Source organism: Sus scrofa, chromosome 14, assembly GCF_054392235.1.
Source record: "Sus scrofa isolate SSC_HxYL_T2T_F1_AM1 chromosome 14, Sscrofa_HxYL_maternal_Yorkshire_Landrace_v2.0, whole genome shotgun sequence".
Lineage (NCBI taxonomy): Eukaryota > Metazoa > Chordata > Mammalia > Artiodactyla > Suidae > Sus > Sus scrofa.
In genome coordinates this window covers 87,461,977-87,486,697 of record NC_139396.1, presented here as the reverse complement: position 1 = coordinate 87,486,697, position 24,721 = coordinate 87,461,977, and the positions used below count along the sequence as shown (strand labels likewise).

The following is a 24,721-nucleotide window of genomic DNA, read 5'->3' as shown; positions in this document are numbered from 1 at the left end:
TCTCAGCCAACACGATTTGTCATTGCAGGGGTGGGAGGGCCTTGGCCTGGTGGTGGCCCAGCTGGCTTGGAGGGACTTCCCAGACCGCCCTCCCCTGGAGCTGGGGAAGAAACTCCACGCATCTGCCTCAGTGTAAATTGAATGGATGCTTCAGGATAAGAGCACTAATCCTCTCATTTTTGTGGGCAAATCGTTGCTTGGCAGGGAGAACTGGCTTTATTTTAAGAAATAACATGGTCTTAAGAATTAATATTTGTGTTTTTATAGTATCACTGTTCTCAATTTGAAAAAGCTTTTGTTCTAACTCAATTTTTCAACCTACTGGACAATAAATTCTTACCCATCGTCCTTCAACTCCTTGTACCGAGTATTTGTTATAAGAATGTGAAACATCTTCCCCAGATGCAGTACTGTTGGCGTCGTTAAAAGTTTCTCTAGTTCCTCTTCAGTCATGTCAATATTTACCTTGGACAATGCTTTGTATCCTTTTGTTTATAATTCCAGAATTCTCCAAGACAAACTGATTATTCATGACGCTCTGGCCTGGGTTACAATTTAAACAGATCTTATGTTGGCGTTTTTAAGAGTTCGAGTCTCCCACTCCCCCCCAAACTATTTCCTCTACTTCTTCTCCTAAATCTATAAGTTGTAACCTTCCATGTTCATTTCACACCCTGTCTTCTCTTTGTAGGTATCTTCATCTGTTTTGTTGATTGTACTCTTAGAACAAATGAACTTTTTCTTCCTTTTCTGTTAAAGTCCCTGGATCCCTTCATCCTGCCAAGGATGCTCTTACAAAGAGGACTTGTACCCACATTCCTTGATCACGTCCATTATTTTCCCAGAGAGCCCACTCTTCCCCATGCCCACTCCCTCCTGGTGAATTTCCAGGTCTGAAAACTTTTCGTTTAAACCTCTCAAGAACTAAAAGGAGGACTCAGTGGCTAAACGGGCACCATAAAGCTAAAGCCTGTTTTTCTTGAGAGGTGCGCTTACATAGAGCCGGGACCTGTTTCCTTAATCATGCAGCATTTTACCATTCTGTGCACTTCCTTCAGTTCTCTACACGTGCCTTATGGTCACAGAGGATTTAAAATTTACACAGTATTTCACATTCATTATTACATTTGATCCTTTTAACAACTTTGTGAGAAAGACCCAGAGGTGACCTGCTTGAGATCACAAAGTGACCGGAGTAAACCACAGTTTTGCCCTTGGGGATATTTATATTAACAAACCATTTGCTTTTATGTAAGTCTTTCTGTTTCTTTAAAACACAGTACTTTTTTTGATTTGGGGACATTGCATATGCTGTTTCTTTTGTTTGAACTACCCAACTTTACCCTTTGACCAGCTGAACTCTTACCCATTTTTCAAATTTCAGCTTCGATTTCACTTCCTCTAGAAGCATTCCCTGGCCCAAGTCCAGGCTAGGATTTCATCCTTTGTGTGCCTGTGACATCCTTAAAAATAGATACATAAGTTTATCATAGTGTCTGCCACCTAAGGGACCTTGGGGAAGCATCAGTTGTTATTATCATTCCCTACATTCTCTCTTACCCTACTGTGCATTTCTTGCTTGCCACTGTATCCCCAGTACCAAGCTCTGGGATGGCGCTCAGTAAATAGCTGTTAAATAGATGACACTCATTGTGTTTCCTGGTTGGTACAGTCCTGGATCCTTGAGTTCAAGAACAAATGCCAGACAGGGCTCCAAGAGGGTCCAGGGGATTTAATAGATTTCCAAGTTCATTCATGACACCATCTAAGTGTTGATATGTAGTGTGGCTATCTCTTGTTTGTTGTGCAAAAGATCCTTTCTCTTTGTCTTTACCTTCTGACTCTGCCCCCATCCCAATTTTGATTAGTGTTAGTCACATGTGGCTGCTCACAACTTGGGATGAGGAACTGGCCTAATAAGAACCATCTACCCCCTGGGTGCTATGACTTAACCAGGGCTGGTAACTCAGTTAAGAAAGAGTCTCATTTTCCTTCGAAGGTTGCAAGCAACAGAAATAAGCATAGAACTTCTGATTCTTTGGGAACTTGTGGAGACATCAACAAAGCTATCACAGAACAATCAGAGCCAAGAGATGGTGACAGAGGGAAAGGCATGATGACAACATGACTGAACACCTGGATTCAGCAGACTCTGATCTCTCAAATTTCTAAATTTGGTAACTATAAATTTCCTCTTTGGTTGCAATTTGTTTGAGCTGCATTTTGGTCAGTCATGAACACCTGAGAGAGTTCTGACTAATTCAGTGAAAAATAGAACACTGCGGTATTTTTATGACTGACACTGGTGCTTTTTGTAGCTTTGTGGCTTTGCTTTATGCTTTCACTTCATATATGTTTTGCATCCATGTGACTTGTCCTAGGTGGTTAATCAGGAACCAAGTAAGCAAGTATGTCTTTGGCTTATTTTTCCAGGACCAGTGTCCTACAATAGGCTCACTGGATGTGCCCAGCATCTTACTTGAGCTGAGCAGGTGCCTGGGATTCTTCTCCAGGAATGGTGATAATTTTACACAGTTGTCCACATGTCACTGTCCTACCTGTTGGTCTCTTGGGCTAAAGTGAAGGAGGATGAATACAGTGAGGTCTGGGAGGGTACCCTGTGATCTCAAAGTGATGCAAGACTCCTGAGCCTGTGGAATCAGGGCCTCAGAACTGACTCTGGATGAGCTTCATTCCTGGATCTGGGTAGACGAGGCCTTCATATTCTTTTCAGAGGCCACTTTTTGTCCCAGGTGGGTGGGGGGAAGGCTGGAGAATCACAAGAGTGCAGGCTATTGAACCTGATGGTGGGGGGACAGTGATCTCCAATTGTTGTGGTGAACACATCCATGGGGCTTTCTGTTCTGTGGATGGAAGGAAAGAAACCTCTCTTTCCTAGAAACCCTTGATGAAATGCCAAGGAAGATTCCTATGGTGACTGTTACCATAAGCAATAAATTCACCCATTTCTGTCTACTCTCGATTCATGGATAGCATATTAGCAAATAAAGCAGGGAGGCAGAGACTAATTCCTAGCTCTTTGCCAAAACATATTCTGGGAAACTGGATCACTGAATACATCACCCTGTGATGGATAATACTTTTCATTTGAAGACTGTTAATGTTGTCGGCCACAGCTTCAGATCTATCAGGGGTGACCTTAACTTGTCACCAGATCCAAGATACAAATGGCAAAATCTTAAGATTGTGAGATTAAAATTTTTTTTACAAGTTTTAAATGAAATATATGTCCCTTACCCATTGCTTAGATAAGTGCCTCAATTATATGTGAAGTATTTAGATACCATATAAATATTTGACTATTACAATGTAAACAAAATGGCAATGTGCTAATTATAGAAGTGTTCATACTTTAGAATTAAATGAATTTTGCATATTTTCTTAGGTTCTGGGAAGGTTTTTAGGAGGATTTTTGGATGATTCAGATCTCTAAATCACTGCCCAGTCACTTTTGAACTGCCCACCCCTTTTACATTTCCCTACAGTAAACATGAATGTGTAAGACTATTGCGTAATTAACTATGTTAGAAAATTCCTGTTTATAACGATGGTGATTTTAGTGATGTTACAGGCCCTAAACATGGGTAAAGACATGGAGAAGTGGCATGTAAATTTTTACCTGCATAGAGAAAAATTTCTATCAGCAAGAGGTATAAAACTATCCATTGAGTGAAATCCACTTTTTCTGTGAACGATATTTATCATTAGGAGGCAAAATCTGCTTCTTCCCTTATGAGGCACAATGTAGGGCTCATTTCCACATGGGACATGGCCAGTCTCTTCTCACTGGATCTGTTCTTTCCTCTGCTCTTTTGTTCTGTGGCATCCTAATGATAAGATCTGGGTTTAGGATGATGGGCAGGGAGAGGACCCAGAAGTCTTGGGCTGGGAGTTGGGCTCCCAACTTTCCTATCACAAAGCCCTACCTAAGAGTTTGGGACACACATGACTGACAGTGAGGTGTTGATTTCTTTCGTCAAGAGCTTCTTACACATTTGACTTCCCAAGAAATTGTCTAGGGATTTAGGTTGCTGGATCTCTAAGACAGAATCATCTTCATTCCATCAACATTTTACATCAATTCCTAACAGAACCAAGAGAGAAAAAATTTTCTGCCTAATCCCCCCACACATACCACCCCCACCCCACCCCAGCCTGCACCGCCCCACCTCATGTTGGACTATACCTTGCAGGCCTACAAGCCTAGACCTTGCCTGACCTCAAGGCTGAAGACAGAGCCTAGAGTTAGTGACAGAGATGTCAGTGGTTTAAAAGATGGGGGATCTCACACATCTGAAGCAAGGTCCTAGAGTGGCACCCCACTGTACACAGTGGATAGTAAGCAGGACATGACAGCAGTCTTTGCGCTCAAGAGGGAGGGGAGGACAGCAGTTATAGGAAGATTTGACATCAGGCTGGCTCATGGGTTACCAGGGCAAAAGCAGCAGAGGGGCACTCCCCTCACCGCCCCTTTGATAGGCTATCCTGGTGGAGATGTTCTAATCTAAAGGTTAGAACAACCACTAGCTGGAGTTGGAGCAAGTATTTAGGAAAATCAGTCATGTGAGTAGGAGTAGGTGAAGCAGGCAGTGGTCGAGCAGGGGACATACAGAGAGCAAGAGAAGAGACATTTTGGGTGCCTGATCATACACTCCTCTCCCACACACCCTGTATAACCCTTACAATCTTGGTTTTCCCCTTTTCTGCAATATCCCTGGGGTCAGGTATGTGGAAAGGGGGGCACTGTAACTAGATATCACAAATGCAATACAGACACCAGCAGCTGAAGAGTATCAAGAGTTAAGATCCTAGTATGCTAAGAACAGTCATTTGCCAGGATATGGGCAAATTGAGGATCCAAGTGTTTACCAGGTCAGTGGAAAGGGAGTCAATAGTGCCAGCCTCCTGTCCAGTTATAAGGAAGGTAAGACCACCCATGCTTTTCACAAAATCAGAGCCACCCCCAGCTCTCAAAGAAACATTCTGGTGGCCTAGCCAAGACTCAGCAGTCACAGTATAGGTCTGCCACCTCATGTTATGCTGAGTGCCATTAGTGGTGGATCCATTAGATCTTTTCACACAGAAAACAGTTATTCAAGTTCATCAGCTAGTTGGACTTGTGTGTCCAAAGCCTATCTATTCCATTCCACACAGCAGAGCCCAGGGAGGCTCCTGGGCAGTCTGTTTGCACTAATACTTACAGACGAGGTCATTCTGATGTACTGGCATGTGGGACAGGAAGATTGTGAGAGTCTTTTCCCTCCATCATCAGTTATGCTCGAACAGTCACATTAGCTGAGTTGATTTTCCATGTATGTCTGGAGGAGGGCAACAACGGCATCTTACTGTAGACCTAGCAATTAGACTCATTTTGCAGTGATGACATTTTTGCTTTCCAGTCCCCAAATGGATTCCTTTGCTCAGTCTATGAATGAAATGTAAGACACCTAACAGGCACAAGGCAGGGCAGATCATGACCATTAAGCAAAATACAAGATCATGACTATTAAGCAAAGCACAAGGAGAGATAACACACCTGCCTGTGGTTTTTGTCCTGGTCTGCAATACAGTTCAGAAAATTCCAATTTTCAGTAACGTGTCCACAACATGTCCAAAATCACATATACAATGGCCACCTAGTTTCACCTTGGATGTCTGAACCATAGCTACTCCATTTAGACCTTTAAATTTCCCTCCACAACGGCCAAAGCAGATGCAGAATGCATGTTTGACAGACCACAAAACAGGCCCCTCTGGTCAGAAAAGTTTAAGTTAAACTATGTGTAAGCCAGAATGACTCCCCCATACCTCTGTGTGTGAAGATTTTCCCATCATTTCCGCTTTTGAGAGACCAAAGTATATATCCCTTGAAGTAAGGGTGAAGGCTGCCTGACTGCCCTGGGTCCAGATCATGTCCCTCAGTGCTAGGCCTCCTTTACATTTGCCTAGTTATCTATGGTGGGGGGAAACTGAGCAGATATTATGAACAAACCAGAGGTATGTTGATATGGAAACACTTGGAGGCTATACATTTTATCAGTTATAACAAATTGCTACAAAGCATTGTACATGTGCTTTTAGCAGCAGACCTACTGCAAGCAGTGTTACACATCCTGAGTAGTTATACTCTGTGACAACTCAGATGATAAATTCTCTTTTCCTCCTAATTCCAGGGCAAAAATGCAGCTAACAGAGTAAGTTTCTTAAGTCTAGACCTCAATTAACAGGACTAGAATTTAATATTTATTGAAACATAATATTTCTGCCTCTAAATTATCTGCATCTCCATCAAACATAGCCAAATCAAGACTAATTTGTTTGCAAAATAAGTCTAATCAATTGGCCGCATAGGCTCCTCCAAACCAGCTGTGGTGGAATTCCCCAGGAGTCTTCTCAGACTGAATTCCCAAAAGGCCTCTCAAGGTCAGGAAAGCCATGTCAAAGGCCTGCCATCAGGCTCCTCCTATCTTCTAGAGGTCCACCAAATATTGACATTCCTACACATGCCAGGAAACAGTCTTTCCCGTTCACCTGATAAGGCTGCTTAGAACCCAGGAGTCTTCAATTTCTCAAGGGAACATACAGAGAGAAAAGAAAAATGTTTCACTTCTACCCATGGGTGTAGTTTACCCATTTGCTGTAAGTAGCAACTAACTTGAAGGGCTTCCCTATACCTGGAAAACACAGATCAAAACAAGTAATATTCCAGACAAAACCCATAAAGATTAAAACCATACTCACTAGTTCATTCAGTAAGCAATTTTTTATTTTTATTTTATTTTTATTTTTTTGCACTTTAGGGCTGCACCCAAAGCATCTGGAAGTTTATAGCCTCCTTTGCTACCTACACCACAGCTCACTGCAATGCCAGGTACTTAATCAGCTGATCGAGGCCAGTTCGCATCCTCAATGGATACTAGTCAGGTTGGTTATCGCTAAGCAACAGGAACTCCCCAACCCTTTTGTTAACTTTTTATGAAGCTATAAGTTTTTTCCTTAGGATTCTTTAATTTCTTATTCAGTTCAGTGGTATGCTCTGAAATTTATCAGAGATCTGTACTTGTCAAAAGGTCCTTCTTGAAGAGGAAGCACTTTTGCAAAAGCATAAAAGCACAACTGTATAAATTAAAAGACTTAAAAGTCAAACACCTTATTACAAGGCAATTGTTAAAGAAACTCGCTGCAATAACTAGAATTATGACTGATTAGAATCTTAACCCCTAAAAACCTTAAATGTCTGGCAAAAACCAACAAACAAGTAACTGTGAAGTATTTGTCATACCAGCATTTCCTGATGCGGAAACTTATGCTTCAGTCTTCCTCTCCTAAGAAGGTAAAGGTGAATAAACTTAGACTCACCTAGCAATGAATGTTCCAAAATTTTATCCTGTTTGAAATGACCGAGACAGTCAATGAATCCTCTTCATTTAGCTAGTTTAGTTGCAAGCTACCAAAATCTGGAGACTATTTTAGATAGACATTCCCAAAACATAATTATTTTGATAGAATTTTAAAAGGCCTCTCTCTCTTTTTTAAAATTCACTCTCAGGGATCAGATAATTAAAGTTCCTCAGAGCCCAGATAGATCACTTACATCTCAAAGGCACAAGAAGAGAAGCTATACATTTCTTCTATTCCTTCTAGAGAGCTAGCTTCCTCTAACTGTGCAAAAATCAGTTTTAGACTGTTAAAAAACTCCCACCCATCTCGGCCATTTTCAGGGATTTTTTTTTTCCAGTTTAAACAAATAACAGTATAGACAATAATCCATACCATTTACTCACTTTCACATGCCTCACTTTCAAAGGAACATGAATCACCATTTAAGTTACTAGGACCCCTGAATGAGGGTCAAAACCAGAAGGAGAGAACAGGATTTGGATTCAGGTATCCAGACACACACAAACCCAAGAGAAAAGCCAAACCAATTCAAAAGGCTCACTTTGATACAACAGCAAAGCCATTAGGGACCACTGTTCCCCTAATACCTCTTTCAGGGTTTGAGAGGAGTGTGGGTACATCCCCTGCACTGGGCCAGGTGAAAACTGAGAGCTGGGAGAGCACTTGGCCCTCACTGATGAGCTGTATAAGGGATGCCCGGCTTTGACACTTCTTGGCCAGTTAACACAGCTGTTAACAGCTAACATAATATCTTCCCTCCATTCCTGGGCGCCTAACCCTTGCCTCCGCTCTTAGCTCAGCGTCTGTGGGCTTCCTCAACACAACAAGCAACAACCAGCCACAGCTGCGGCCACCGCCTGCCAGTCTAACTTCTTTTTCCCCTGTAATGGCGGCAGCATCTCCACAACCCTTGACATTGACCGTGAGCTCTCTGGACTCCCCTGGTGGCCCTCAGCATCCAGGCCAGCACCACAGGGCCCCACATGTTAGGGGGCTGCCCCACAATTTCCATTATCCTCCTTATTTCCTGACGTGTCCCAATCACTGGCGTTCCTCGGTCTCCTGGCTGCTCCGCCAATTGCCGGGCTGACCCCGCAGGCCTGCAAGCTCTGAACTTGCCAGACCTCCAGACCCAAGAAAGAGCCTGGACTCAGCAACAGAGACATCAGTGGTTTCATGGATTGGGGCAGGGATGGGGGTCTTACCTGCCTGAAGCGAGGTCCTGGAGAGATGCCCCACCGTGTGCAGAAGAAGACAGGAAGATGGACAGGACCTGGCGGCGGGCTTGGCTGGAGGAGAAGTGGGGAGGACACCAGCTATGCAGGAAATGACGTCAGGTTGGCTCACGGGTTACCGGGGAAACCAGTAACGAGACACGCCGCTCACCTTCCCTTTGATGGCTACCAGGTGGAGATGTTCTGACCTAAAGGTTAGAACAATCATTAGCTGGGGCTGGGGGCAGGTATGTAGGATGGTCAGCCACGTGAGTAGGTGTAGGTGAAGCAGGCCCTGGCCAAGCAGGGGACGTTCAGAGAGCAAGAGAACAGCCATCTTGGGTGGCTTGATCATACAGTCAGTTAACCTGAAAATTCAATTAAACTGGCCTCCTCCAAATAGTACAGTTAATTTGAAAGCTAACTATGCACATTCTTGGAAAGACCAAACTAGATGAAACTGACATTTTGAGAGCTATAGTTTGCATTGAAGTAGAAATTGAAATAGGAATGTATTTTTGGTTGTTTTGATAGCATTTTATTGATAGGAAGTTTAAGATGAAGGGTTTAAGGGGGCAAATATCCAGTTTTTGGTTTATTATCAGCGAACATTTCCCCCAATTCTTACCCTACTTCTTTAGTTACAAAAAATAATATTATATTTTTGCTTTGGAGTTTCATCACTGTTTTCTCTCTTGCTTACCTAGAAGCTTTTGGGCTACTCAGCAATCACTGAGATGAGTGTTGACTTCTGCATCGGAAGGTTTTTCTTTAACTGTATCCCAGAATTAATGAAGACAACAAACAGCTGTGCTGATAAACCCGGTCTGCTTTTTGACACACTCTTGCCAGAGCAATTGGCAGATAATCTGTCTTGCAGAGGATTTCAGCAGAATGGGGAAAAGCACTGTTAGGAGAGAAGTGAGTGCTACTTATTTGAAGTGGTTTCTTCACTTTTCTCCTGATGCATAGCATCTTGCCTCCTAATTTTTTTTTTTCCACTCTAATTACGTGGGTAGCCTCTCTTTGCCATGTATGTATTTCCACTTGGTTCTCCTTCTCTTTCAATTCCAACATTTTTATTCCCGGCACTGAAAATTTTGCCCAAACTACTCTTGGGTGAGTGTCTGGGGGGTGTTATGCCATAAGAAGCCCACAGCTTTTTTCAATCTCCTGACGAAATTACAACAGGGAAAACAGCAAAGTGAATAAAAGGAGACAAGAGGTGCTAACTGAATGACAAAGGCAATCTTGTCACCGTGGTGTTATCCTAACCTCCTGGGGCCTGGATGCAGAGTACAGCTGCCCATGCTGAGATGTGCCTGCTGCTATTTTGTCTTTGATTTTTATTAGCATGCCTCGAATGCAATTGCCTGTTGGCTAACTTGTATTCCTCTTGGAACATGTTAACCTATGGCCTAGGACTTGGAGTGTAAGAAAATGACTTGTGAGTGACTCAAATACTGAAGCCACTTTTGTAACTGGCTCCCAGAGAATATTCTTGAAATACTGACCCCATAAGGAAAATGTGTACTTCCTGGTAGGGGAACAAGCCTTAGGGGAGATTGTCAGGGTCTCCTCATACCCCAAGAACACTTGAACTATGGGATGCTGAGGGTCACTTCCAGTCCTGATATGATCCAGGAACATGAGAGTTCCTTTTCCACAGCTTCCCTTCCAGGTGGAGGACATGCAGCTTTTGCTTGAGCGTCTTCCAAGAGAGGGAACTCACTACTTTTGAAAAGCATTCTTCTGGGTTTCTGTAATTGTGAAGGTCATCTGCCCACCCCCTGGATCCATCTCCCCAAATCCCATGGTTCCTCTCTTCTGGAGCAAAATGGGCCCATCAAATCCCTCTTTACCTGAAAGATCTTCGGTGCTGTCATATCTTATTTTTGGGGGGGCTAAACATCTCTGGGCTAAAATGCTTTCCAGACATTTTATCATCTTGATCACTCTTGCCTGTAGAAACTCCAACTGGCCAGGGTGTATATTAGAAAACAAAGCCAAGGACTGACAGTGCCCAGGTGACAAGATGGTCCACACTGACTGATGGTAGGATGGTATCCTAGATGTGGTCCAACCAGTGTGGAGTAGGCCAGGGCTAAGGAATCCCTTTCTGCAACATTTTCATGTTCTTGCTTATAAGAAAAACATCTGCCTCTAGATACCAAAATTACCCAGGCTCATAAAGCAGTACCTAAGGTCTGATATTTCTGTTTGGATATACAAAGAAACACATAAAATACAATTTATTCAAAACTCAAACCATGACTTCCAAACTGACACCACCTTTGATTCTTCGCCTTGGCTTTGCTGTTTCTGAGAGTGAGACCCCAATTCTTTTATGCATCTCTGTCACCTCCTCTTTCTCCACTATCTTCTTCCCAAATAGTTACCTTTTCTTCTCCATGGGGCATCCTGTTCTTCCTGGCCCCACTTCCTTTCCCAACCACCTTTCAGCGGACACTGGGCATGTGCAAAACGTCAGGCACTCTTGCACTAGATTATACAATTGGACCTTCTTCAGAAGTCACACGAAGGAGGGGGTGCCTGCAAAACAGCTGGCTGCTTGGCGGTGCTAATCTCCATTTTCTGAAAGTATACGTGCAAGAGGCAGAAAGGAACGAAATTATCCATCTTTTTAAAGAGCCTCAGGTTGAAAGGGCCACAAGAAGAACACATCCTCAAACTGAGGAACCATCTACAAAGGTGAAAACAGAAGTTCCTCTGGCTGAGGCTACACCTCATGGAGTGGGGCAGAGGTTTTGATTGAGAACTTTGATTTCCTGCAGATCATTGGAGTCTTAGATGAAATTTGGAAAGGTTCCCTGACATCAAAGGCTGTTCCTTTCGGCTAATCGATTGAGTCTGTTGGGCCTGTCCTCCCCCATCCCCCCCCCCCCGTGACTGGGAACATATGTCAGATTCTCCCTTTGCCAGTAATTTGGAGGCGTGTGATAATAAAACATCCTTGTTCTTCGTTAAGGAAAGGGTATTCCTGGGGAAGAATGTTCAGGCAGCAGAGAGGGGCAATGACTGACGCCTCCCTGAAAAAATATACAAAGCCTGATCAATCCATATCTGCATATCATCTGCATAATTTGAAAAGAATTGAAGGGAATAGGCCCAACCTCACTATCCTGTTCACATTTACATCTGGAACAGCTGCCAGGGCCTCTCGGAGTTGATTTTGTTCCAGTCTGCAGGGCCGACTTGAAGCCCAGGCAGAAAATGAAAGTGAGCAAATTTACCTCTGGCATTCAAAGAAATGCTTTTGGTCAAAGTGAGTATTTCTGACCATGACTCATTTTCAAAAGAAGCATTGAATTCGCTTTGTCATCTTTGCCTGGACCAGGCTCAATCGGCCCTTTTATGATTTTTTAAAATATCCTATATAGCCAGGATGGCATTTATTAGGCTTCAGCTATTCAATATTGCATTTCAATATATAAAAGTCACTGTTCAATTGAATATTGAGTTTTCTAAGGAAGTAAACCTACAGAAAAGAAATTTGCAAGAATCTAAAATAAATGAGTTTGAGGAAGATCAAACTGCCCTTTTGGCTGTTTCAAAGATCAAAAGATCTCTCTTTTATAGAAATCAGGAGCAGTTTGAATAGCTTCTTTCCTCTACCGCAAAGCCCCGTTTTTTCACTATCATTGATAGCTTGGGACTGCACCATAATGATATGAAAGGCCCTGGGGAGGAGGGGAGATGGTTTCATTCCCCCCAAAGCACCCAGGACTTTTGCGTCTGAAATAGCAAGTTTTTCATTTAATTTAGTCTCAAGCCCAGCAGAGTGAGAAAATGAAAATCTGTCTTTGGCTCCTTTGGAAGGAAGGGTAGCCTTGAAGGACATGAAAGGGTCTGTGATAATTGTTTTTAAAACCTGCAAGTTTCTTTGTCTCTGTCTCTGGAGAGGATGGATGATATTGGATTATCTATAAGGAGGTTATCTTTGGGTTTGCACTATCCTCTGTTCTGCAAAACCTTAGCACATTGTCTAATCTCCCTGGGTCTCTATTGCCTCTTGGGTAAATAGGAGATAATAACCTGTACTTCATGGGTTAAGCTCCTTCCTACCTCAGGGCCTTTGCTCATGCTGTTCCTTCAACCTAGTTTGTGCTTAGCCTCCAGGATTCAGCAGAAATGACTTTTCTTCTGGGAAGCATGACATGTACTTCCAGACCACGTTATGCCACCTCTTCTTCTCCCATCACACAGTGTGCTATGGTTTTCCCTTGTAATAGTTACCTCAGTTATCACTGAGAATGCTCTGGGTGAGACACGTGGCATGTCCAGCTCCCTCTGTGAAGGAATGAGGAAACCTAGATAATTCATCCATGTCTAAAACAAAATCACGAACAAGATGTTCATTGAGCGAATGAAATTAATGGAGATGAAGTGCTCAAGAAATGGCAGATCCTATGATTCTCTGTGTGGTGAGTTCCCAGAGGTCAGGGTGAGCCTTGCCTCTCCACGAGGGTTGGGGTGGAGACTTGGCTGATCCAGGAACCTCTGTGGATGTACAGACAGACATCACTCATCATCTCTCCAGCCAACTGCCTTCTTTACCTGCTTGTTAAGTTACTTTATTAGTTATTAACTACTTACTGTAAATTGGTGTGTCAACTCATTTCATATGTGAAGACCGTGGCGGAGGGGGTGGGGGAGTAAACCTTAAGGCACTCGGTTGCTTGCGTTGGCAGGAAGTGTCCCTGTCAGAGTTGAGTTGTAGATACAAGAATTCAGTCTAGTTATTTTTAGCAAAAATGGATTTCATGCAAGGAACCAGTTGCTGACAAAAATCCCTAAAGTGCTGGAGGAAGATGCTTTTAGAACTCCCAGGAGTTGCACCCTAGAACACCTCAGAACTGACCCACTCAGCAGCTGCTGCCTCTGCCAGCATCAAGCTGGTGAAGGAGGGAATCACCTTACTATGTCCACCCCAACCTGCCCTGACAAAGCAGCCCTTGACTTGCTTCTTAACAGTCACAGTGCTGGGGTGTGGACCCTGGGGCCTCTGTGAGAGCTCCCACATGTCTCTGCACTGTGCTGGCCAGCAGAAGTGGTGGATACAGCCTCCACTTCCATGTCCACTTCCACCCTCGGGATGTTCTGGGGGAGTGTCTGCTTGGCTGAAGTTAGGTCTTACCTGGAACCTAGCTGCAGAGCACCCTGGAAGATGAGTCCATTTAGCTTGTCAGCCTCTGTGGGGCTGAAGAGTGGCTCTGATGGGATTGAGATGGACAAGAGTGAACCAGCCTGCAGATTCTACCACAGGGGCTACATGGTCGGCGTGTAGGAGAGCGTGTTTGAAAGAGAAATGGAGAAAGGGCTGAAAACAACGCGACTGACCCCACAACTTTGCTCTTAGAGCTGTTCCTGGCTATTCAGATGAGGCAATTTAAGAACACCACACTGGGGAGACATTGCAGTTTTCTTTGGGTGGTGGTTTTGCAGTCTGCATGTGAACTTTCTTGAGTAAACAAATACCCTTCTTACCCAATGCCCTTGTGGGGTAGGGGTGATTTAAGTTCCTTTCCTACCAGAAGAGGAAAGGTGTTCAGACTGCTCTGCAACTGGGTAGCCCTTCTTTAGGCTGGGTGTCAGGCTGAGAAAACACTCTCAGGACAGTGACTGAAAAAAAGTTTCAGATGTGCCCTAGAAATGTGTGGCAATTCTACTTACCAGCTGAATCAATATTTCCCTGGTGAGGAGACTCCAAATGAGGGCTCAAAGTTGTTCCTTTCGGATGGATCGTGGGAACCCCTCTGGGTGGAGAAAGCAGCCATCAGTGGCGCTATCCTGCCATCGTCTTCTTAACATTCAATCCAGCAAACACCTTAAGCTTTAATAAACATCTTCTCTTTTAATAGCATTGACTCCAAGCTAATAAGGCAACTAGTGAATCAAACGAAGGTAAATTTCTCATTAACAATTTATTTAAACTTGGTGGAAGAGAGCAATTCCAATTTCTGCTAATTGAGTTTGTAACAAAAAGATGGATCCATTTTACTACCACCCTCAGGACCTTAATCAAACTCTGGGAAAGGTAAAGCAATGCTCATTATCAGACTAAGAGGTGAAATCAGGGATGGGATGGAAGGTACCAGAACACAGGTTGAATCCAAATCCCCCACAGGATGATAAAGCAGAGGCTCACAGACTGGCATTTCAGAGTATTTTGAATTTTATTGGCCAGAGGAAGAGACTTTGGACTTGAAGCTAAAGCCCTGTGTCAGACTTTGAAGATACTGGCTTTAGGATGTGGGTGACGTGTTCAATTTCTCCCCCTTTATTTAAGATCGCTCTGCAGAATGTGGCAAAATGTGCTGGGTAGACCTATAAGAGGACTTACCCTTTGCAGCTGATCCAAAGCCTTTCCCTGTGACTCCAGGAGGTGGCTGCTATTTAGGAGTTTCGTAACGAAGGGCTGAGCGAGATCCCCTAAAGTGACAGCCCTGTGGGCAGTGGGACATGTGGCATGTCTGTGATTGGCCAGTGATTGAATTTGAAGGGATTTAATAATTCTTCTTGAAATTCTCGGCTTTTCCCTCTGACTTTCCTCGGGAAGCCTGATTAAATGCGTATTATTTCTTCTTAAGTGATTTTACAGGTCGTTTATTTTGGATTTATGAGCATCAACACATTTTAAAAGGTATTAGCGAGCTCTACTGCTGGATACTTGTTCTCTAAATCATTAACTTTACTCTCTATCAGCATCAGATAATAAGAAATCTTTCAAATATCACTTTGTTTTTTCTTCTTATGTATTCATTCAGGCAACAAGTATTTCTTAAACATCTCCTGTGTGCTAAGTTCTAGAAATACACCAATGAACAAGACAGGCAAGGTAGAAAAAAATTTTTTTTTTTTGAAGTTTAGTTTGTATGATTGTGAGATTGGGAGGAATGCATTTGGATTTGAATTAGCTTTCCCTTCCCATTTGACACTCCAGTCAGTGACTCAAGGTCAAATGGATGGACACAAACAGGATATGGTTCATCTGTTTTGACATACGCCCATGTGTGGTAACACTTAAGGTAGAAACGTGAGGTAGGTGGGGGTGGGGAACTACCCCGTTTCCTTTTCTCCCAAGGTACCTGTTCCACAGAATTTGAAATCGTCCAGTTGTTCTAAGGCTGTAACTCAAAAAGAAAAAATGTACCCAGTGGGGGCAGAAATCCTTATGTTGGCTGTTTGGGGCAGCATATCTGTTTCCACACCATGTATAAAATTTTCTCTTTGTCTGTGTCCCATACTCAGGACTGGGGTGTCAGGGGCAGAAACCAAGGATGCGTGGGGAAAGGGAATGTAATTAAGCAAATGATTTACATCATGATGGAGAAGAGAATCAAAAAGCTCAAACCAGATAATTGGAACTACCTGGAGAGGTGAAGTCAGCAAGAGAAACAAATGCTAGTCTCAAGGTCAGGAACAAGTAGGTCAAGGTGAGGGTTCAGAATGGAGGCCGTGAGACATGTTGGGCTGGAGGATGTCATTTTCCTGTATTTATCTGGAGCCATATTTGTAAGTGTCATAGGTAAGGCATTTCAGGTGAAAAGCCCTTGTACACAGAGCCCACTAGAAGAGGTCAGCTATGCAGCAGCTAGAAACCTCACCTCAGGACAGCCTATTCACTTTGCTCATGGCTTTGGGGAAGATGGATGAGGGAGAAGAGCCAAAAAAGCCACCATTTTCTCAGGAGGAAACAGTAGTTAACCTGGAGCAAGGAATTCAGCAGTGCCCCCAAAGCTTGAGACTCTACCCAGTACTTTCGCACCCATGACACCTATTCCTCCTAAGGGCTTGGCTGCAGATCGGTAGCTGGAGGGAGGATGGTTCTCCTCACTTGACAGATGATGAAACTGAAACCAGCGAGAACAAGTGACTTTAACATCACATGACTGCGTAGGGTCAGACTTAGGACTTGAGCCCTAATCTCCTCAATTTTAGTTGTAACTCTCTTTCTAGTACAATTTGCATAGTAATCAGATATTATGCAAAAATAAGCAATAATGAAACACAGCATTAGGAAAGTGTTGACCCACTGAAACCTGCCATGGTAGCCATGTCTCTGTGGTTTCTTGGGAGACTTTGGCAATTGCCCTGGCCATCTCCTCTTTCAGCTTTCTGGCCTTGATGGGCACTGGAAGAAATGTGTCTTAGAGCATTTACTACATCTGTTCCCCACAACATGCAGACTGGCACTCTATCTATGGCCACAGTCCTCTGGGTAATTAAGATTGTGGAGTACCAGGAAACATTTATTCAGTGAGATTTCACTGATTTGCTTATTCGTTGCTGAATTATCTTCCAGGAGTAAATCAGAAGGTTTTGCCATTCTATTTGCTTGCTTTAGTTGGGAAAGGAGTCCAAGTCACTCTTTACATTTCTAATTAAAACTTTTTACATTTCAAGCTTTTTGATAGAAAATCAAAAGACCAGAAATGCTGTGTAGCAGGCAGCTTTGGGAAGACACACTCCGTGTGTGATGACTTGAGCAAGAAGGGTTAAAAAAAAGGCAACAACAAAAAAACCTGCTCATTTTTGCTTGCTTAAAAAAAACCCAACTCAAACCATCTCCAAATGTAGCTTAATCCATTTTCAGACTCTATACATTATGCATCAGATTTTGTACAAAAGGAATTTGAGAGGAATGTTTGCATGAAACCACTTCAGTGGATTAAATTTGTAGTTCAGCATATTAGACTCAAAAAGTACATGAGACATTTTCAGGGCCCCATCTCTTGCCTTATGTTCAAAATTCCTACTTCAGGTCAATAACTTGTTGAGAATGGGTGGGTTCCAGCAGCTGTTTTTTTTTTTTTTTTTTTTTTTTTTTTTTTTTTTTTTTTTTTTTTTTAAAAAAAGGAAGGAAGGATTGTGTCTTCCTTCCACCTAGCTTAGCAATGGCTATAGAAGCTTGAAGAAATGAAAGCATAGTTGAAAAGGTTAACCTAAGCAGTTCTGCGGATCCTGAGTTTCTTTTAGGCAAAATCATCCTATCCAAGGTGGAAAAAACTAAAGTGAAAAGACATTCCCAGTTAAGAGGAGCTCATACAGGTACCTCTGCATAACAGCAACCCCCTTCCAGGATCAGTTCAAAGTGGTCTTGCCACTACAGTTAAACATCTGGATGGAAAGCTCAGAACCAGTCATCTACATGTCTGCACTTACTGGGAGTCAAACATGGCTGAGACCACATCTGGATGTTTGAAGGGCCACCACCATTATTATTTTAAGTATTGGTTCATTGGGGTCTTGGAAACACAGTATCTATTTCCTCTTACCCCAGAGACCAGTACCGCTGGTGGAACACACTTTATGGTGCTCAGGCAAAAGTACAGAGCACCCCCAAAGCAACCCATTTCTGGGCTATGAAGGATGAGCGGTCATAGATTGACAGGCAATGTCTGATCGGGAAGCATCATTACTGTTATAAACCATGGGCTGTCCAAACAATGCAAAGAGCATCTGCAAGTTTCTATAGTAACTTATTAAGTGTTGAAAAGTTCCTAGTGACAAGACTAGTTGCCTGGGCTTCAGTGTTGTGTTGACAACCCTGGTCCTTTTCCTGGCAGCTGAAGATTAGGACAGTGACCAGTGAGAGAGTGGTGTTCTCCTTTGAACTTTCCGTTAGGCTGGCGATTCATTTTGAGACCCACATTTTATGAATGCTATGAATTCAATGCAATGTAGCTGTTGAGGTGTCTACATACAAATTGGATTCCATTAACTTTATGGTCTGATTAAATGTCTGAATCATAAGGACTCAGGGTTGAATTTATGTGCCTTCTGAAAGCACTTTCGAAGACTGGCAGCTTCAATGAGTGTAATGTGATGCCTGCGATTGGGAGAACAAAACCTAAAAAGATACCAGCTCAAATGTAACAAGAATCTGAGAACCCAAATTTAAGAGTTGAGGTGAGAGATCACTCTCAGATGTACAGAGTGGAGCTGCTATTCAGCACACATATCTTTTCCATAAGAATACTTGATTTGGGGGGAGTTCCCCCTATAATGCAGTGGTTTAAGAAGTCGACTGCAGCAGCTCAGGTCACTGCGGTGTGGGTTTGATCCCTGGCACGGTGCACTGTGTTAAAAAACACAGCTGGGTTAGCTGCGGGTACAGCTGTTAAAAAACAAAACAAAACAAAACAAAACTTGGTTTTTGACATGAAGAGGGACTTGGTGGTCTGTCACTAGTGTTGTTTTCAAACTTTAATGTACTTAACCATTAATTGGGGTGCTTGTTAAAAATGCCAATTTCCAAGTCCTCCCTGCTGAATCTGAAGGGCTGGAGTTGTGTGCAGAAAGGATTGTTCTCATTGGGTGAAACATTTAATCCTCTTATATCTGGAGAAGTGATGAGCCTCACCTGGATTGCAGTGGCTGATAAGAGAACAAGACAGAACTAGATCTCTTCATGTTTTTTTCAGGTATCTTTCATTAGCTACTTAGTTCATGCTCATCCAGATCGAATTTAAGACATGGAAATTGTCAGGTGTGAAAACAACATGTACCATGTTAGACAAACTAGAGAAAACATGGGGTGGCAGAGAGAGAGTGAATGGCACACTGCTTGCCCTTTACCAAAAATGAATTCTGATATCTAAAAACTTAAAGTACTTCTCAACATATAGGTGTTAAATGGGAGCTTCACAATGTTCTTCAGTATTTGGATCAAGTTTAGGCAGTTTGTGACATAGTCATATTGAAAATGCTTTCATTTCTGCACTTCCCTTTATGTCTTTTTTTTTCCTTCTTTCTTTTCCCCTTCTTCCCTCCTTCCTTCCTTCCTTCTGCCCTTCCTTCTTTTCCTTTCCTTTTCTTTTTATAGCCCAACCTGCAGCATATGGAAGTTTCCCAGCTGGGGTTGAATTGGAGCTGCAGCTGATGGCTTACACCACAGCCATGGCAACATCAGATCTGAGTGGCATCTGAGACCTACCCAGAAGCTTATGGCAATGCTAGATCCCTAACCCACTGAGTCAGGCTAGGGACCAAATCTGCATCCTCACAGAGACAATGTCAGTCCTCAACCCACTGAGCCACAATGGGAACTCCTATGAATTAATTTTGCTTCAAATACCCTACAAGTACATAGGTAGCATTTGGAAATTCCAGAACTGATAAAGTTAAAAAATTTTTGTTATTGCTGACTATTTGTACTTAATCTTTTTTTTTAAATTTCTGAATTATTTTTTCAAATCCCTTGTGATTTCCAATTGAGTTATTTGAATTTTTGAATTGATTTTTAAAACTGCTTAAAGTTATTAACTCCATATCTGTCATATGCCTTTTTGCAAGTATTTTTCTCAGATTTTTGTTTTATTTTTATTAATGATGAATTTTCTTTTAAATGAAGCAGTTCAGAATTTTTCTGTAATTAAAAATTATTCTTTTTGCTTGTTCTTTGTAATGTCTGAATACTTTTGTTAAAGCCTTCTCCATCATAAGATTGGGAAAAGAGTCACTCTTTATTTTATTTTAGGTATTTTGTAGGGTGTTTTGCTTTTTTTTTTTTTTTTTGGTTTCTTTGTTTTTTTTTTTTTAGGGTCACACCTGCAAGCATATGTAAGTTCCCAGACTAAGGGTCAAATCTGAGCTGCAGCTGCTGGCCTACACCACAGCCACAGCAATGCCAGATCCAAGCCACATTCATGATCTATGCTGCAGTTGGCGGCAACACAGGATCCTTAACCCACTGAGTGAGGCCAGGGATTGAACCTGCTTCCTCATGGATACTAGTCAGGTTCTTAACCCAAGGAGCCACAATGGGAAGTCCCTGTTTTGTTTTTTTATGGTCGCACCTGCGGCATATGGAAATTCCCAGGCCAGACTGAATCTGAGCCACAGTTACAATGTTGGGGCAAGCCAGATCCTTTAACCCATTGTGCTGGGCCAGGGATCGAACCTGTGCCTCTGCAGTGACCAGATCCACTGCAGTTGGAGTCCTAAACCCACTGTGCCATAGCAGGAACTCTGCAATTTTAAAGTTTTAATATTTGCACTTAATGCTTTCACTTGTTGGTGTACTCTGTAAAATGTTAACACAAAAAATATAAACATACAACATATAAACATTTTCCCTAAAATAATTTATTTTCCCAGCATCATTTCTTGGAAATTTCTTTATGTTTCCATTGGTTTATCAAGTATATCATAAGCACTCTTTATTGTATACTGAGAAAATGTGCTAAATGTTTTTAATGAATTTTAAATGTTAATGAATATATATTTCATTTGGTCTTTATAATGACAGGCTAGTATAGTTACTTTTATCCCCATTTTTTAGTTGAGTGACCTGATGCTTAGATCTTTGTTATGCTTATTTACAAAAGGCAGATCTGAGAGGGGATCTCAGGATTAAGTGCCTCCAAATTCACAGACTCAGTCACCCAAGTACATCTCACCATAAAGTAAATTCTTAGTATTATGGCTATTTGGGGGTCCTTTATTCTGTCTCACTAATTTGGCTACTGACTATACTTTTGGTATCAATGTTGACCTCAGACTAACATTAGTAGATACAAATCCTGAGTTTTTCAATGGAATTACACTTAAAATGATATCTTTACAATACTTAAATTTTGCATCTAGCAAAACGCCCTTTAAGGCATTAATTTTATGTCTTCGTTCACACAGGTCTTTTACATTTCCTGTTTTCACTTTAAGTATTTTGTATGTTTGTTACTATTGCAAGAGTTTTTTTTCTATATTTCCTAACAATTATTCATTTATAGAAAAATCTGTCTTTGTCTTTATTTTTTATCTGATCTATTTATTTCTTTAGAATTCTATTTATTTCTTTAGAATAGATTTTTCTCATGAGTTTTCAATGTGGATAATCTTATAATTTACAAATAATAGTGATTTTAGCTTTGTGTTAATTATACTTCAAATTTCTTTACCTTTATTGCAGGGGTGGGACAAGAGAAATCGGTGGTGAAACCAGCCAGCCTGTGTGTCTGCTTGTCTTCTCTTCCGTCTATAAAACATTCATGAAGTACCTACTCTGTGCCAGACACTGTGCTAGACCTTGGAGACAGAGCATAGAACAAGACAGAAGCAACTCCTGCCTGCCTGGAGCTAGAGCCTGGGATGGGAGATAGACATGTATAAGGTAATTATATGATTAATTAATTAATTTCAACCCTTATCTCATTTTTTACTTTAATGGGAATACATCTGGTGTTTCAGTCTAAGCCAATGTGAGATATTCTTTAACATGCTGTGTTCTTCTAACGCTAGTTTCTAATTTTTTAAAGTCAAGGATGTCCCTGAAGTTTTAAGAAAAGGATTTTCAATGTTGTCTTTTTTTTTTTTTAACCTATTGTCAATCCATCCATTTTATAAATAAACCTGAGGCTCAGAGGGATAATGCAGCATGGCCAACATCCTGCAGTTTATTGCAACAGAATCCTCTGTAGAATCCCAGCCTCTAGGATTTATCTTAGTACCATAAGGGCAATGTGTCTGTTTACCCAAAGCTATGCACCTGCCAATATATCCAACATAGATTGGGAGCTTTTTCAGGACAGGAGCCATTTCTGGGAAGCATTTTGTCCTTTTCTGGGTCTAAAGAGCTCCTGTTGCTTTCTAATGGCTGCTGCTACAAAGACACCTTACCTGCCCCAGAGAGGACATTGAAAATATCCCAGCTTCCAGTGGATTGGTCCAGAAGCTGGCAAAAGGGCAATGGCACTGAATGCTAGGGTGTAGCATCAGCCTATCAGAAACAATGTTTATTTCTTTTTCTTCCTTCCTCCCTCCCTTCCTCCCTCTCTCCACCCTCCCTTCCCTCCTTTCTGTCTTTTTGTTTTTTAAGGTTGCACCCACAGCACATGGAAGTTCCCAGGCTAGGGGGCGAATCAGAGCCATAGCTACCGGCCTGCACCGCAGCCACAGCAATGCCAGATCTGACTGAGTCTTGCTGTAATGCCAGTTCCTGAACCCACTGAGTGAGGCCACAGATCAAAGCTGCATCCTCATGGGTACTGGTCGGGTTTATTTCCACTGAGCCACAACAGGAACTCCTATTTTTTACTAGTTAAAAAAAGCTATATAGAAGTATGTATAAGTATGGAAAATACAGAAAAACATAAAAATTACCTGTAACCTCACCAGATAAGTCCCATTTTATTTGAATGCTTTTTCTTTGTGTCAATTTTTTCCTGCACAAAACACATATCATATTTAATAATAAATTTTCCTCTAATATGTCTTGAACAATTTCCCAAGTCTATAATTGCCTCATTTTTGGTTTGTTTTGTTTCCTCAGTTTAGCCCTGGCCCTTGAGTTTTGCTTTGCAGTGCTCTGATGATTCATCTATCTATTCATTTTGAAGTAGTTTTAACAAATAAAAGAGCCTATAAGGACACCTTGAATAAAGACAGTTAACTGAATCTAAAATGGCCACACTTGGTTGAATGAATGATGATCATGTCATCAAAATTTCAGAAGAAAGGAAATGGTACCTATAATTCAATATGAGTCTAGCACCTTAAGAGCTGAATAGGTTTGGTTTCAAAAATTTCTAGCTATTTTTCAAGCAGTGGCTTCTTCTACGGCAAACATTTGAAAAACTATACCCACACATAGAGATAATAATCGGCACCAGTAGCATAATCTTTGAAAAAGAAGAAAAGATCTGTTTTTTACCTATCATCTGTCTGTCTCTCTCTCTCTCTCTCTCTCTCTCTTTCTCTCTCTCTCTCTTTCTCTCTCTCTTTCTCTCTTTCTCTCTCTCTCTCTATCATTGATCCATCCAAATTTGGAATTGAAGAATGCTGAAAATGCCAGGACATAAATAAAATGTTGTGGAGGAAAAGATCATTTGCTGGAGTAGAAATCGCAGTTATCTGTCCAATAGCCATTTTTTCCCTCATGAAGAGAACCCCAGTTTTGTTCAGCTACTGGCTGACCCCATCTTTCATGGGTAGCAGGTTGGGGGGGTGATTCCCCCACCACAGCCGGTGAATCCTGACTCACCTAATTCCACCATGATAATTCTACTTCCTTTAACAGCATCTGGTTTAGGGTTGACCATGTGATACAACTCTAGCCAAAGGGACAAAGAAGAAACTCTCCTGGCAGGCTTTGGGTAAAGTTTTTCTTCTTAAAAAAAAAATGTGAGAGATAAAAAAGTTCCTTTTCTTTGAGTGTTTAGTCCTTTTGTGAGGATGTGGTTGTCACTTTGGGATTCTGAGGGGACAACTCTGAAGATGAACGCCAAGGTGCTGAAGAGGATGCTGCAGACAGAAATGATCTGGGTTCCCCATGACGTCACTGAGGCTCCCAAACTCTGAACTTTTTTTGGTGAGATTATGTAGCATATGTTTATAATTGCTTGACGCATTTTGAATTTAGGATTTTATTTACTAGTAGCCAAAAGCATTCTAACAAATGAGGTGGTCACCAATCACAAGTAAACAACTGGTGACTGAACATGCTTTGAAGAAGAAAAATCCAAGTTCTGTTTCTTTTGCAACTCTGCATATGCTTTGACATGCTGTTTATTTTAACCTGTGGACAGTCTGCTACCCAAATCAGAATCATGCTTCCAAAATACATATTAGTCTTTAAAACCAGATATACTTAATATTGAGTAGCCAACATAATAATGTTTGCCCTAGTAAGGGCTTTAGCCAGGTTCTAGAGCAGACATTTACCAAATAATTTTTAGTGAATCAAGGAGTATTTCAGCGGAGGAATAACTTTGGCCTAAGGGAAAAACTATTACCAAATTAATAATCTAGAGTCTTGTTTATACTTATTATATTAGCGAAATCCCAAGTCACCCATAGACATTTAAAAAATTACCAGCCTCACTTAAAATAGAAAGTATTGAAGGTGTGGCCTCTCGTGGGAAATGCCTAAGTGTGCAGTTCATCGTGCTTGTGAGGCTCAGGCAATTATTTCATAGGATATCGGTTTAGGAGGGACTGTGGGCTTATATAGAAACTAAGGAGTAATTGCGTTATGCATTAAAACTATAAGCAGATCCCAAATGAATTTGCTGGTTGTTTCCCCAGTTTATAGACATTGACCCATGTGAGACATATGACATACA

General features: G+C 41.8%; 1 protein-coding gene across 3 annotated transcripts in view; it reads right to left on the bottom strand.

Annotated features, from left to right (window-relative positions):
- Positions 1–8,724, bottom strand: part of LOC146396838 (uncharacterized) — a 94,660-nt gene extending 85,936 nt beyond the window's left edge. The window contains exons 1-2 of one of the 3 annotated variants that reach the window (XR_014827974.1): positions 8,628–8,713; positions 5,223–5,339 (exon numbers count right to left, since the gene is read on the bottom strand). Coding sequence is in view for 1 of the 3 variants with exons in the window: in XM_084997029.1 (XP_084853155.1) it covers positions 5,223–5,250 (28 nt within the window). In the remaining 2 variants the exon portion in view is untranslated. Of the gene's footprint in view, positions 1–5,222; positions 5,340–8,627 lie in introns of all 3 variants that reach the window. The other 2 variants (XM_084997029.1, XR_014827973.1) reach the window with 2 other exon arrangements.
- Between the last annotated feature and the right edge of the window lie 15,997 nt (positions 8,725–24,721).